At 43.9% G+C, this 12,394-nt stretch overlaps 1 protein-coding gene across 1 annotated transcript in view; it reads left to right on the forward strand.

The window, feature by feature from the left end:
* Nucleotides 1-4,479: 4,479 nt before the first annotated feature.
* Nucleotides 4,480-12,394, forward strand: part of gpr37b (G protein-coupled receptor 37b) — a gene marked incomplete at both ends in the record, with an annotated part of 35,181 nt that continues 27,266 nt past the window's right edge. The window contains 2 exons of the mRNA XM_080754292.1: nt 4,480-5,181; nt 5,443-5,811. Of these exons, the coding sequence (XP_080610418.1) occupies nt 4,480-5,181; nt 5,443-5,811 (1,071 nt within the window). The remainder of the gene's footprint in view (nt 5,182-5,442; nt 5,812-12,394) is intronic.

Here is a 12,394-nt window from a genome sequence, read left to right on the forward strand (position 1 = left end):
AATGTACTTACTTTACACCACTGTGTGTATGTGTGCATGTATCACTCACATTGACAGGGTGTGTGCTGTGCGGTGTGTTCCACTGCGGTGTGAGCTCCATGGTACTTGAGACCTAATGTGCTCATTTCATTTAGTACTGAGGCACGCTTCACTTATTGACCTGGCTATATCTCTGCTGGACATTTAGTTAACCACAGGCTACTCTCACTGTGTGTGTGTGTGTGTGTGTGGGGAATGAAAGATTTTATGAGCGAGAGAGAGAGAGAGAGAGAGAGAGAGAGAGAGAGAGAGAATGTGTGTGTGTGTGTGTGTGTGTGTGTGTGTGTGTGTGTGTGTGTGTGTGTGTGTGTGTGTGTGTGTGTGTGTGTGTGTGTGTGTGTGTGTGTGTGTGCGTGCGTGCGTGCGTGCGTGCGTGCGTGCGTGCGTGCGTGCGTGCGTGCGTGCGTGCGTGCGTGCGTGCGTGCGTGCGTGCGTGCGTGCGTGTTTTTGTCTGCCAGTGTAGACTTATCTACAGGCTAAAAGTCAATACAGAAAACTGGGATCTGGCTGAGCCAGGAAGAGTTAATGAGACATACAGTTAGAAATATTATCTAGTTGTAGGCTAGTTTGAAAATCAATGTATTCCACCACCATAGGTAAACAGAAAAGCTACTCACTGAGACAATACAAAAGTAAGCTAAGCTAAAGCTACTTCAAAATGGATTTAACTACATTTAAGCTACATCATGAAAAAACATCAGAAATCACAATCTATCATTCACAAGCTATCATACTGTATCATACAATCAAATGGAAGTCAAACAACAAACAAACATGGGCATTAAAATATAGGATAATTGTGTCAGGTTGCAGTTACTATCAAAACCTCCACCAGCTGTCTGTCTTTCAGTCTGTCTGTCAGTCAGTCAGTCAGTCAGTCAGTCAGTCAGTCAGTCAGTCAGTCAGTCAGTCAGTCAGTCAGTCAGTCAGTCAGTCAGTCAGTCTGTCCGTCACGCCACGCCACGTCACGTCACGTCACGTCACGTCACGTCACTATCCATGCCAAACTTTGCACACACACTCCTTGGCTGCCAAACCACAACATCCACCCTCATTTCTCACATGGCCCTCTTCTAGCGCCACCATCTGTCCGATTTATGAAAAATACATTTTTGGACACTGCTCCTAAAGATGTTGCCCTAAAATCACGCAAAGCGGTACACAGTAGGCCTATCTCTAAAGTCATGTCATCAACATGGATCTGTCCAATTTTCTATATCCCCTCCTGATTGGCTACCATTGCCTTCTAAAGTTTGCGTATGCGACCGCCTGGCGGTCGCTTATCTCCCAATTTAGGGAGTCTTACTGGTAACTAAGCTACTCCCCAACAGTGCTGATGGATTAAGTGACAGAAAGACAGTTAAGAAATCCACATTTTTCTCCTTTCAGGGTTTGACTAACCCTATAGTCCTCCTGTGTGGTCTTTCTCAGCATGTCTTATCTTGTAAGTGCTCAAAAACTAGTGTCTTTTCATTTACCAGACAAAGGAGCTCAGTTATGCAACTATAGTAAATTGCAGCCTTAGCATGAGAAAAAACACTCATACAACCGTTTGATATTTTTGATGCGTACTAAGGAAACATAACAAATATAGTTCTATAGGTTTTGGCAATAAATATTTTATGTTTACGACCAAACTTCATCTATGCTTGTTTTTGTGGTGTGATCATTACTACGTTTGCTAATGAGATTGTATGTTGCCTATTAAGACACATTTGTCATATTGTAGTGGTTCTCAAAGTGCATGGGGTCCAGACTCCAGAAACCTCCAGTGGTCCTTATGGGGGTTCCAGGGGGTCCCCATAAATGGATCGGAACCAAATGGACCCTTACAAGTCTCTCTCTCTGCTCTCGATCTCTGCGCTCTCTGCTCTCTTACAAGTCTCGCTCTCTGCTCTCTCTCTTACAAGTCTCTCTCTCTCTCTCTCTCTCTCTCTCTCTCTCTCTGGTTCCATATGTGTACACTCTCAGTGTTAAATTAACATGAAGGATTTTACAGAGTGTAGGAATAGGGTCCCAGATCATAATGGGGGTCTAAGGCCTATTAAATGCATATCAAACTGGGGACCGTTAAATAAAACATCTGGGGAATTACTATAGGCCTATAGGGCTAACAAGTGCCAACATGTATAGCCTTGATGTTATTGTTTAGTGAGTGTAAAGACAATGACTGAGTTCAAAATAACATTAAACTGTTGTGATTTATCTGCAGCCACTCTGCTTGTATGCAATATATTGTAAATGCCTAATAAGCTACCTTTTATAGGTAGGTTAAGTGAAAATATATTCATTCACTAATTGAAACTGCATTACAGTGACTGTATGGAAAATCGAAGACGCAATGTCCAGTTCCCATTCAAACTAACCGTGGAAATCTAATTACCCACAGTTAAAAACACATCAGCCTCGTCCTGCACAAAGTCGCCATGTCTAGCCTGCCTATTAGTGCAATGGCTTAGTGAAATTACCGTTACGGAGCGGATAAAAGCGCAGAACTTTTTTTTTAGGCTTCTTTAGGACCTAACGATGGATTTTATAAGGGTAAACATCATGGATTTTTGATGTTTACCCATATAATATCCATATCAAGTTGGGCTCCCATAGACTTTCTATACAGGAGGAAAATACCCAGAAAGAAAATCTGCTTTAAGTAGGATGTGAGGGGTCTAACTAGGGGTTTGTCATGATTCTGAATCCATTGCAAGCATTTGTTTTGCACAAAAATCTTTCCTTGGGCGAGAACTGGCCCCACAAAATGATGGTTTAGTGATGAGTCATCATTTTTCACAGTTTTTTGGGTGTTTTTGGGGGCCATTTCTCGCCCAAGGAAAGATTCTTCTGCAAAACAAATGCTTGCAATGGATTCAGAATCATGACAAACCCCTAGTTAGACCCCTCACATCCTACTTAAAGCAGATTTATTTTCTGGGTATTTTCCTCCTGTATAGAAAGTCTATGGGAGCCCAACTTGATATGGATATTATATGGGTAAACATCAAACATCCATGATGTTTACCCTTATAAAATCCATCGTTAGGTCCTAAAAAAGCCTAAAAAAAAGTTCTGCACTTTTATCCGCTTCGTTTCGGTAATGTCAAAAACTAGCGTTAAGCAACTGAGCTATATATGGTCGGATGGGTGCAAGCAGCGGTGTCCCCAATTAGCCCAATGCCCTCACTTTAAGTGCATGTGGCATCAAGGCAAGCCGGTCGATGTTTGCAGCGGCGCCGCTGTGAGCGCAATAATCTTCCATTTCCACTTGGTAATATTTATTATAGCGCGTCGGATGGGCGTGGCGGGCCCGTCTGCCGCGGGCCACGGAGGTATTCTGCTCCGGGGCCGCTGGATGATGGATGAGGACTGACAGATCGAGGTTAGCCGCCGGGGGGGGGAGTCCATTTTCCTTTGGTCGAGACGCCCTGCCCACCGCGCCGAGGGACAGCCGAGACGGAGAGCGAGGAGGAGATGCAGAGCGCTGCTAGGGGACAGCGGCGGACGAGAGGAGAGGCGACGACAGAGAGAGAAGCCGCGCCTTGACTCGATTTCAACCCCTCCCCTCTGTCTGTCTCTCTCTCTCTCTCTCTCTCTCTCTCTCTCTCTCTCTCTCTCTCTCTCTCTCTCTCTCTCTCTCTCTCTCTCTCTCTCTCTCTCTCTCTCTCTCTCTCTGCTCATCCATTCGTCCATCCTCCTGTACAACACAAGACAGAGAGACAGAGGCTTTGCGCTCGCAGCACCGCATTGCTGCTGGTCGCTTCCAACACACGGCCAAGCAGTCACAGAACTATTCTATTGCAGCTTACATTCATTCTCTGTGTGTTTTACTGTAGGCTACTGTAGCCTATTCAGCCTGCAGGGAGACACACAGCTCCTCTCCTCGGCATCTTGATCCCCCGCCTGCCTGGATTTCAAGAGCTCCACACACTGAAGCCGGGTTGTTCTGCATCTGCACACTGCCTCTGGATATATGCAACAATTTTCGATTACTTTGAATTTGAAATCTCTTACTTACTGCTACTCCCTGTCTTTTCGATCGGTAAAACTCTGGCTGATACCTCGGTAACGTTGTTATACGTTACTACTACTTTATTAGCGGCACCTAAATCAGGGTGAAAATTAGGGAGAGATCTAGCAGGTGCATTGGGGGGAGAGAGAAGAGAGAGCAACCGCCCGTTTGGACCGGAGACTACAATACACTACAGCTGCAGTTCAAACGTGGATTTAAACAACACACACACACCGGAATAATGACACAAGTTTAAGCCCGTGTGACGGATATGGGGACATTTCTTTACTTGGACGCTGAGATGTTCTGCGTAGCTAATATGGGTGTTGACTGAACGGGAGAGATAGGCTAATAGCGCGATGCTCTTCTAATGACGGACAAATAGCTCAACGATGCACTTGTGAAAGGATCCTATCCGCGCACAATCGCTGTGGACCATGCACACTCTGCTGCTGTGGACGTTATTTGTGTTACTTGTCAACGCACATGTGCTATTATCACTGAGAAACCGCGTCAGTAATAATGGGGAGGCACGAACTCGAGACGGCTCTTCTTACAACAGCACGGTCCACTTCACCGGCTGGACCCTCCATGGAGGGTCCTCCTCCTCTCCGCGGGAGGGTCGCCAGAACAAAGCCCGCGACCGAGCGCTCTCGGTGGGGCGCGCCACAGGTGCGTCCTCGCCGGTGGAGAGCATGGGAGCGCCGAGCTCCGCCAGTCACCCGCAGAAAAGGGTCTTATTGTCGAGCGAAATGAGGCGCGTCGGGCATAAACACAACTCAAACCGGACAGCGGAGCCTGCTGTCCCGCGCAAGGACCCGACGCATCGCCACAACAAGAGGAGAAAGTTGAATGGCGACAGCGCGGGGACGCTGGCAGGTGGACACCACTACAATGCAGACGATAAGCCCTCTTCAATGGGCCACGGCCAGGGAGGAGGGGAGGAGGCGGAGGGGGACCGGCGTAAAAGGGGCACAAAAGACGAGCACAAGAAAGCCTTCAAGAGGGGGAGAACACGGCTGAACAAAAGCGCACTAGCAGGCCCGGCCCTGCTGTCCGAGGCGGTGGCGCCATGGGAACCGCTCCCCAAGCCGCTGGCGCTCACCTCCACCGACCTGCCCCCCGACCTCTTCACTAGGGCTGCAAGTATCCATTTATCTTCTTGGGCTATTTAGGCTAATTAGTCTACTATTACTTTTTCGATTAATCGAAAGATGCAAATCTTTATATTTAGTTTACATTTTATTTTCCTTTTTTATTATTGTGTCAAAATATTTTTTGAGCGACACCGTATTTTTGATTTTTGAAAATAATTTATTAATTCGATTAAAGACTAGCTATTTTCATTAGATTAAATCGATTAGTTTGACTAACTGTTGCACCCTGTCCTCTTCACGCAGAGGGACGATCACACGTACCGTGACCTCAACCCGTGGGACGCCACGCCGATGACGCCCCCCAACTCGCCGGACTTCGGCAACGAGATCAAGAACCCGTTCTACCCGGTGACCAGCGAGACGTACGGCGCGTACGCCATCACCATCGTGTCCGGCGTCATCTTCCTGGTGGGCATCGCGGGCAACGTGGCCATCCTGTGCATCGTGTGCCAGAACTACTACATGAAGAGCATCTCCAACTCGCTGCTGGCCAACCTGGCCGTGTGGGATTTTACTCTCATCTTCTTCTGTCTGCCCATGGTCGTCTTCCACGAGCTGACCAAGTCCTATCTGCTGGGGGAGTTCACCTGTAAAGTGGTCCCGTACCTGGAGGTAAGTCTACATTCTGTTCTTGGAAATGTTTTTGTAACTGATGCCATATCATAGCCATATATCAAAACACCTGTAGAGGTCGCTAATATTACGTCTCTACAGGAGTTATAAAGGGGAGTCAGAAGGCTCTTGATGGTTGAGTTCCAACGTCCATATTCGGCTCAAAACATGTACAAATCAATACGGTGCTCACCGCATCGTAGAAACAGCTTTCTATCTACCGATGAGCCCACTCGTCGGCATGTGTTAGTCCATATGTTTCCAATAAATTAATGTTTACTCAAACTTCTGAGAGTCTCATCGCTTTCCTTGTTCTTGGGTAAAAATGGCTGAACATATCACGTGACGTTGATCACCGTCGCTATTCGCTCATACTAGGACATGACGTTTTTGTATGCGGAAGTATTCCAACGTTCTGTAGTTCTTTAAGCCCGGATCATAGTCGGGTCCGCGGTGGAAGGCTATCCACCGCGGTGTAGTCTTTTCGAATCTTTTTGAGTCATGAAACTACAACGTTACATCATTCCTCGCGGTGGAGAGCTTTCCACCGCGAGTCCCGACACATCTCTCTGTTTTTACTTTCAGACAGATAGGCTCTTCACCCCATTCACTGATTGGTCGACCTGGACCAGTCAGTCATGGTGAATAGGACTTCACCGTGACTGACTATGATGGCCTGCACTTATTCTCTGACTTGAGGTGGAAAGCTTTCCACCTCAAATTTGCGGTGGATAGCTCTCCACCGTAGACTCTGATCCGGGCTTAAAGGGATATTCCACTTTCAACAGGGAGCAGTGGTAGGGCCTCTCTCCACACACACACCCATTGTAACTTCAAACTCCATTTTAACCATGATAGATTCATTAAAAACACACATTATTTTTTATGGTGACTCATTTTACCTCCCTAATACGTGAGCAGGCCGTGTTTTTTCGATAACTTTTTTCATTTATTTTTTATAATTATTTGGGAAAATGGAAAAAATGAAATAACAAAAAATAATTATTAAAAATAAATGAAAACAGTCATCGAAAAAACACGGCCTGCTCACGTATTAGGAGGGTATTATGAGTCACCAGAAAAGATAATGGGTGTTTTTAATGAATCTATCATGGTTTAAATGAAGTTTGAAGTTACAATGGGTGTGTGTGGGGAGAGGCCCTGGGCCTGGAGGGCCTGGTAACATTTATATCAAATATCTATTCTATTCTATTCTATTCTATTCTAATGTGGGTTATGCATCTAGTCCTTCTATTCATTGCTTGTGCTGCCGTGCCTTAAACTGCAAGTAAACAAGATTAATATTGATGATTCAAACCATCATCATCATCATTATCATCATAAAAGCACAGCCAGTCATTCACTGGACAGTTGAAACGCTCAAAGCGAACAAGGCCTGAACACAAAACAAGCCATCGGCAACCACAGTAATAAAACCAAAGTAGGCTACAGTATGATGGTTTGACACATAAAAGTACATAGACTTCTTCCACATTTTGCTAGCAGTCTTTCTCTTAGCAGTTCCATGCCATTTAGGATGACGTTGTCCAACAGGAACTCGGATCACATGATATCACATGTTCCAGTTGTTATTTATTATGTCAGTCTTAAAGGCGCACTTCGCCCATTTTTAACCTTTTATCTGTATCCTATAATTGGTCCTCGCTGATGCTCATTACATCCGTCTACTCGCTCTGTGTGTCAGAAGTGAGCTGTGGACAGTTAACACTGATGACATGAACAATGGCTTCTATTTCAGTGTGTTAACTTTCCAGGAAGACAAAGACAGTAGTCTTCATTAGCTTGGATTCCCCCGATGATGTCATTAGTAGGTTGTCCACAGCCCATCCCTGAGACACAGAGCCACTAGACATAAATTGTGGCATCTTATAATGAGCATTAGTGTGGACCATATCCTACTAAAATCCTATCCTATTCTATCCTACTATAAAATGGAGAAACCTCAGTCTGTCTGGAACCGAGTTCTCTCTCCTCACTGGGTTGACCATTGATCTGAACTTGCGCACGGGCATTGACCCTGGCATATAGAGTGACAAAGCCAATTTCTCACTGTACGGTCCTCGCAGACTAAGGGATCTGTAGTCGTGGTTGCAGTCCCATAGCCCAGATGGACGGTGGGAGGCAATGGACTAGTTAATATGAAGATGCAATGGATGAAGTGGGCCTTTGAACTTGAAGTAAACAGTGAGCATTTTCCACTGCCCATTATAAAGTACAGTGCAGTCTACCACCTGAATGTATACGGCACGTATAGGGCAAGACATTTGTCAAAACGTGTGATTGGCTGACAGCCAGCCAGACAGGCGCTATATTCTAGTCTCCAAGCTCCAGTGTCACCCTCCTGCCACCACAACAATGACATTTCTGTTTGTCACCCATACACCTGTTACCAAAGAGACTGCCTCGCGCCTCTCCCTGCCTCCAGGCAACACACACACGCACACACACACGCACGCACACACGCACATACACACACACACACACACACACACACACACACACACACACACACACACACACACACACCAAGACGCACACAAATCCTCACTCCCCACATTTTTGCTCTCTCAGAGTAGGCCTATATAGTAAAGTCCTCAGTATAAATGTATCGATTTGACATGCAGAGATTGTACAAATGAAACCTCTTTACCGGCCGTCATCAGCCACTGCAGTGGTATAGTGTGATGGTGTTTACCTGCAGAAACACTGTTTGCTTTTGGTAGACGAAAACATCCCTGTCTACCAAAACAAACAGCACTACATTAGTCCAATGGCTGATGGTATCCACAACTTTCCAACGTCCCATCGTGCATTGCGCAGAAGGTGTGCGGCAGCTTCCGGCGTCGCAGCCGAGAGTGATCTACAAGCTCACAACGGCTGCATCTGCGACGTGAGCTTGTATGTCTGCTGTTAACCGGAAGTGTCCCACAGATAATGCTAGAGTAAATTCTCACGGAAACAGGTGGATAGAGGGAGATTATGGGTATATGCCTTTAAATGACCACTGAGCTTTTTATATGGATGGAGATGTGTACACGTGCAGACACATTCAGATGCACACCGACAAGCACGCACACGTACATGTATGTAGGCTACGGGGCTGGCAAACAGAAACACACACACACACACACACGCACACACACGCGCGCACACACACACGCACGCACACACACACGCAAGCACACATGCAAGCACACATGCACACTTTGTATTTCAGTATCTCTCACACTCCAGTTTCCACTGTCTTACAGTATAAACGCCCAAATGCCATTTACGCCTCTGCTTGCTCCTCTCACCAGTGGTGTAAAGTAACTAAGTGCATTTACTTAAGTACTGTACTTAAGTACAATTTTGAAGTATTTGTACTTTACTTGAGTATTTCCACTTAAGTATTTACTTCTACTCCACTACATCTCGCATCCAAATATTACTTTTAAACTCCACTATATTTATTTGAAAACATTAGTAACTAGTTACTTTGTAGATTGATTATTAATACAAAACATACATTAAACACTTCAATCCTACATTTCGGCCTTTGAAAATAGCCGATCTACAAGCTGATGCAACGCATTGTAAGCTTGTAGGCTTGTAGATCGGCATTGTAAGCTTGTAGATCGGCTATTTTCAAACGATTTTTATACATTTGAAAACTTGTGGGATGTTCTACATAATGAGTACTTTTACTTTTGGTACTTTAAGTACATTTTGATACCAATAGTTTGATACCAACTTTTACTCAAGTACAATTTGAATTCCAGACTTTTACTTGAGTACTTTTTCCATCACTGCCTCTCACACAGTCAGCTTTCTTCCTCTGCTGTCTCATCTCTCTCTCTCACTCTACTCTCACACACCCAGGTTTCGGGGGGAGGGACGGGTCACACGGTGCACCTTGCTTACACAGCCATCCCATGCTGTCACATTCTCAGTGTTAACCACACACCCCTGCATCCCTATTCCAGGGAGAACAGTCTCTGTGTTGATTGGCTATTTTCAGTAACAGTGTTTAATGGTAAAACCTAGTATAGAACCCTGGGGGACTCCACTCGACTAAGACCAGTCGACTAAGTAGTTAAGACTCAGTAATTACAGCGGTGTCAGATTTACATCAATACCCATTGTACTGAGCAAGGCTTCTCAACCTAGGGGTAGTGTTCCCCCCTGGGGTCAATATCATATAATGAATGAATAATACTGATATAGTTTACTTAAAGGAGCTATAGTCAACCTTTTCTTGAAAAACCGACGCTAAAATAAAAAGAATGTTTCGAAAATATTTTATAAAAAAGATTAAGCTTCATATGTGTGTTTCTATTCAAAGATGACCACAAAAAGTGTAAAATAATGATAAAATAATCATTTTGGCTATTGTCAGACTGACTTTGTTGATATCCCTCTTCTATTCTTTTATATGGGTTGATAAGGGATGTAAACAAAGTTGGCCTGACAATGGCCAAAATGATTATTTTACCATTATTTTATGCTTTTTGTGGTCTAGAAACACATATATGAACCTTTTTATAAAATAATTTCAAAACATTATTTTTATTTTAGCGTCCGTTTTTCAAGAAAAAGTTGACCATAGCTCCTTTAAAGGCAGAAATACAATTCCCAATATCACTTTGCCCTGTGTTTACACAAGAAGATGTGTTTATATTGTATTTCAGTTAACTAAAATATGTATACCGTATATTTTTTATTTTGTTAGTTTTAGTTAACTAGGCCTATAATAACCCTGGCATTTTCTATTTATTAGCAATACATTGGAGCGAGACCACTGTTCATTGAAATCCATTATTCCTTGCTCCAGTGCGTAGCTGAAGCAGGGACATGTAACTAGTAATTGTGATTCTTGACGACCATAAATGTCAGGTCAAGGTTACATGAAGGCTAATGTGTCTTGCAGGAATCACATAAAACTTCTCACGCTGCTGTGTGGTGTCCTTGACCAGAATGACAATTCCCAATTCTTTTGTCTGCTGAAAATCGCAAATATTGAAGTGGGTATGCTTCCTGTAGTTATTAAACCACAGCCAGCCAAGGACAAACATTCATCATTGTTCAGAGGCCCACAGACCACCAGCTTGCTCATGCTCGCCTGCTTTTTGGGTGTGGGGGGGGGGGGGAGGGGTCTGAGGTCATAGGGTCGCGTGTGGGTGTTCCTTTTGTCAAGGGTCATGAGTTAAACAGAGTGAGGGACAGTCAGAAAGGTTCCTATGGGTTTGACATTAGGGTTGGGTAATATAGAGATATTATATCAATGTTGTTAGACTAGACATTGTCTGTGTTTTCCATGGCAATATGGTGATATGGCTTAAGTGTCCTCTTTTCCTGTTTTTTCCTGCGATTCTAGCTGACTGAGGCTACTACACTGTCTCTCTGCATGTATGTTTACTTTGCTTATTGTCAGTTTCTCTGGATAAGAGTGTCTGCTTAATGCCTAAATTGTAAATTACACAACATGTAAATTACACAACACATCGCTATGTTAGCTTTTCTTTAGCTTGTAGATTGGCTATTTCAGGAATTGTTGAAAATCTTTGAAGAATTAAAAAAATGTATATTGTTAATATGAAGAAAGATGTTTGGTAAAAATATAAGGTACAAAATATTGTGATATTAGATTTTGTCCATATCGCCCATACCCAGCCTTATTTGCCATATATCTCACAATTATCATAATATCTGACAGCATGGATGCAAGAAACTGTTACATGCTATTTATAAAAATGAGTGCATGTTTACCATCATCGTGTGTGTGTGTGTGTGTGTGTGTGTGTGTGTGTGTGTGTGTGTGTGTGTGTGTGTGTGTGTGTGTGTGTGTGTGTGTGTGTGTGTGTGTGTATGAGAGAGAGAGATCAGACAGACAGACAGACAGACAGAGAGCATTCTGACTCAAGGCTGTATGACATGAACATGAACGCACACACGCATACACGCACACACACACAAACACGTGCACACACACCCTGCGGAGCAAATTACCTCGCTTAACCCAAATTCAGTCACACAGGGACTAGTCACTAGTCACAAATAGTACTGTTTTCCAAAAGGGCGAATGAGTGCATTCACAGTGTGTGCTGCAGGAGTTTTGTGTACTTACTTGGTGTTCATCAAAATGGCAACTTCACAACTTCATGTTATATACATTTTTGGGAATCGATGTTTGGGCAAGCGGCTAAATCGAACCCAGCCCATTGCCCAATATTCAGAAAACATCCAGTGAATAATGCTTTGTGGTCCCAGGAGTAGAATAATGTCTACCCTGATAAACTCACCCATAAAAAAGTACAAGGGTATGTATCATCACATTTAACTTGATAATTAACAGCAGGAAGGCTTACAGAGCATTACACATATAGCTAGATATTTGCATACATGTATGTACATTTATAGGCCAATACTATACCAAGTACAGTAAACACTATTTACAACTATAGCAAATTCCTCCATCAAGTGGTCACATGGGCGTTTTCATTTTCAAAAGTGTGTGCATTTTCAAAGCGTCTTCCTTTTAACGATAGATCAATCGATTACATTCCAGCTTGGATCAATGGAG

The sequence above is a fragment of the Nannobrachium achirus genome, assembly GCF_963921795.1.
Source record: "Nannobrachium achirus genome assembly, chromosome: 23".
NCBI lineage: Eukaryota > Metazoa > Chordata > Actinopteri > Myctophiformes > Myctophidae > Nannobrachium > Nannobrachium achirus.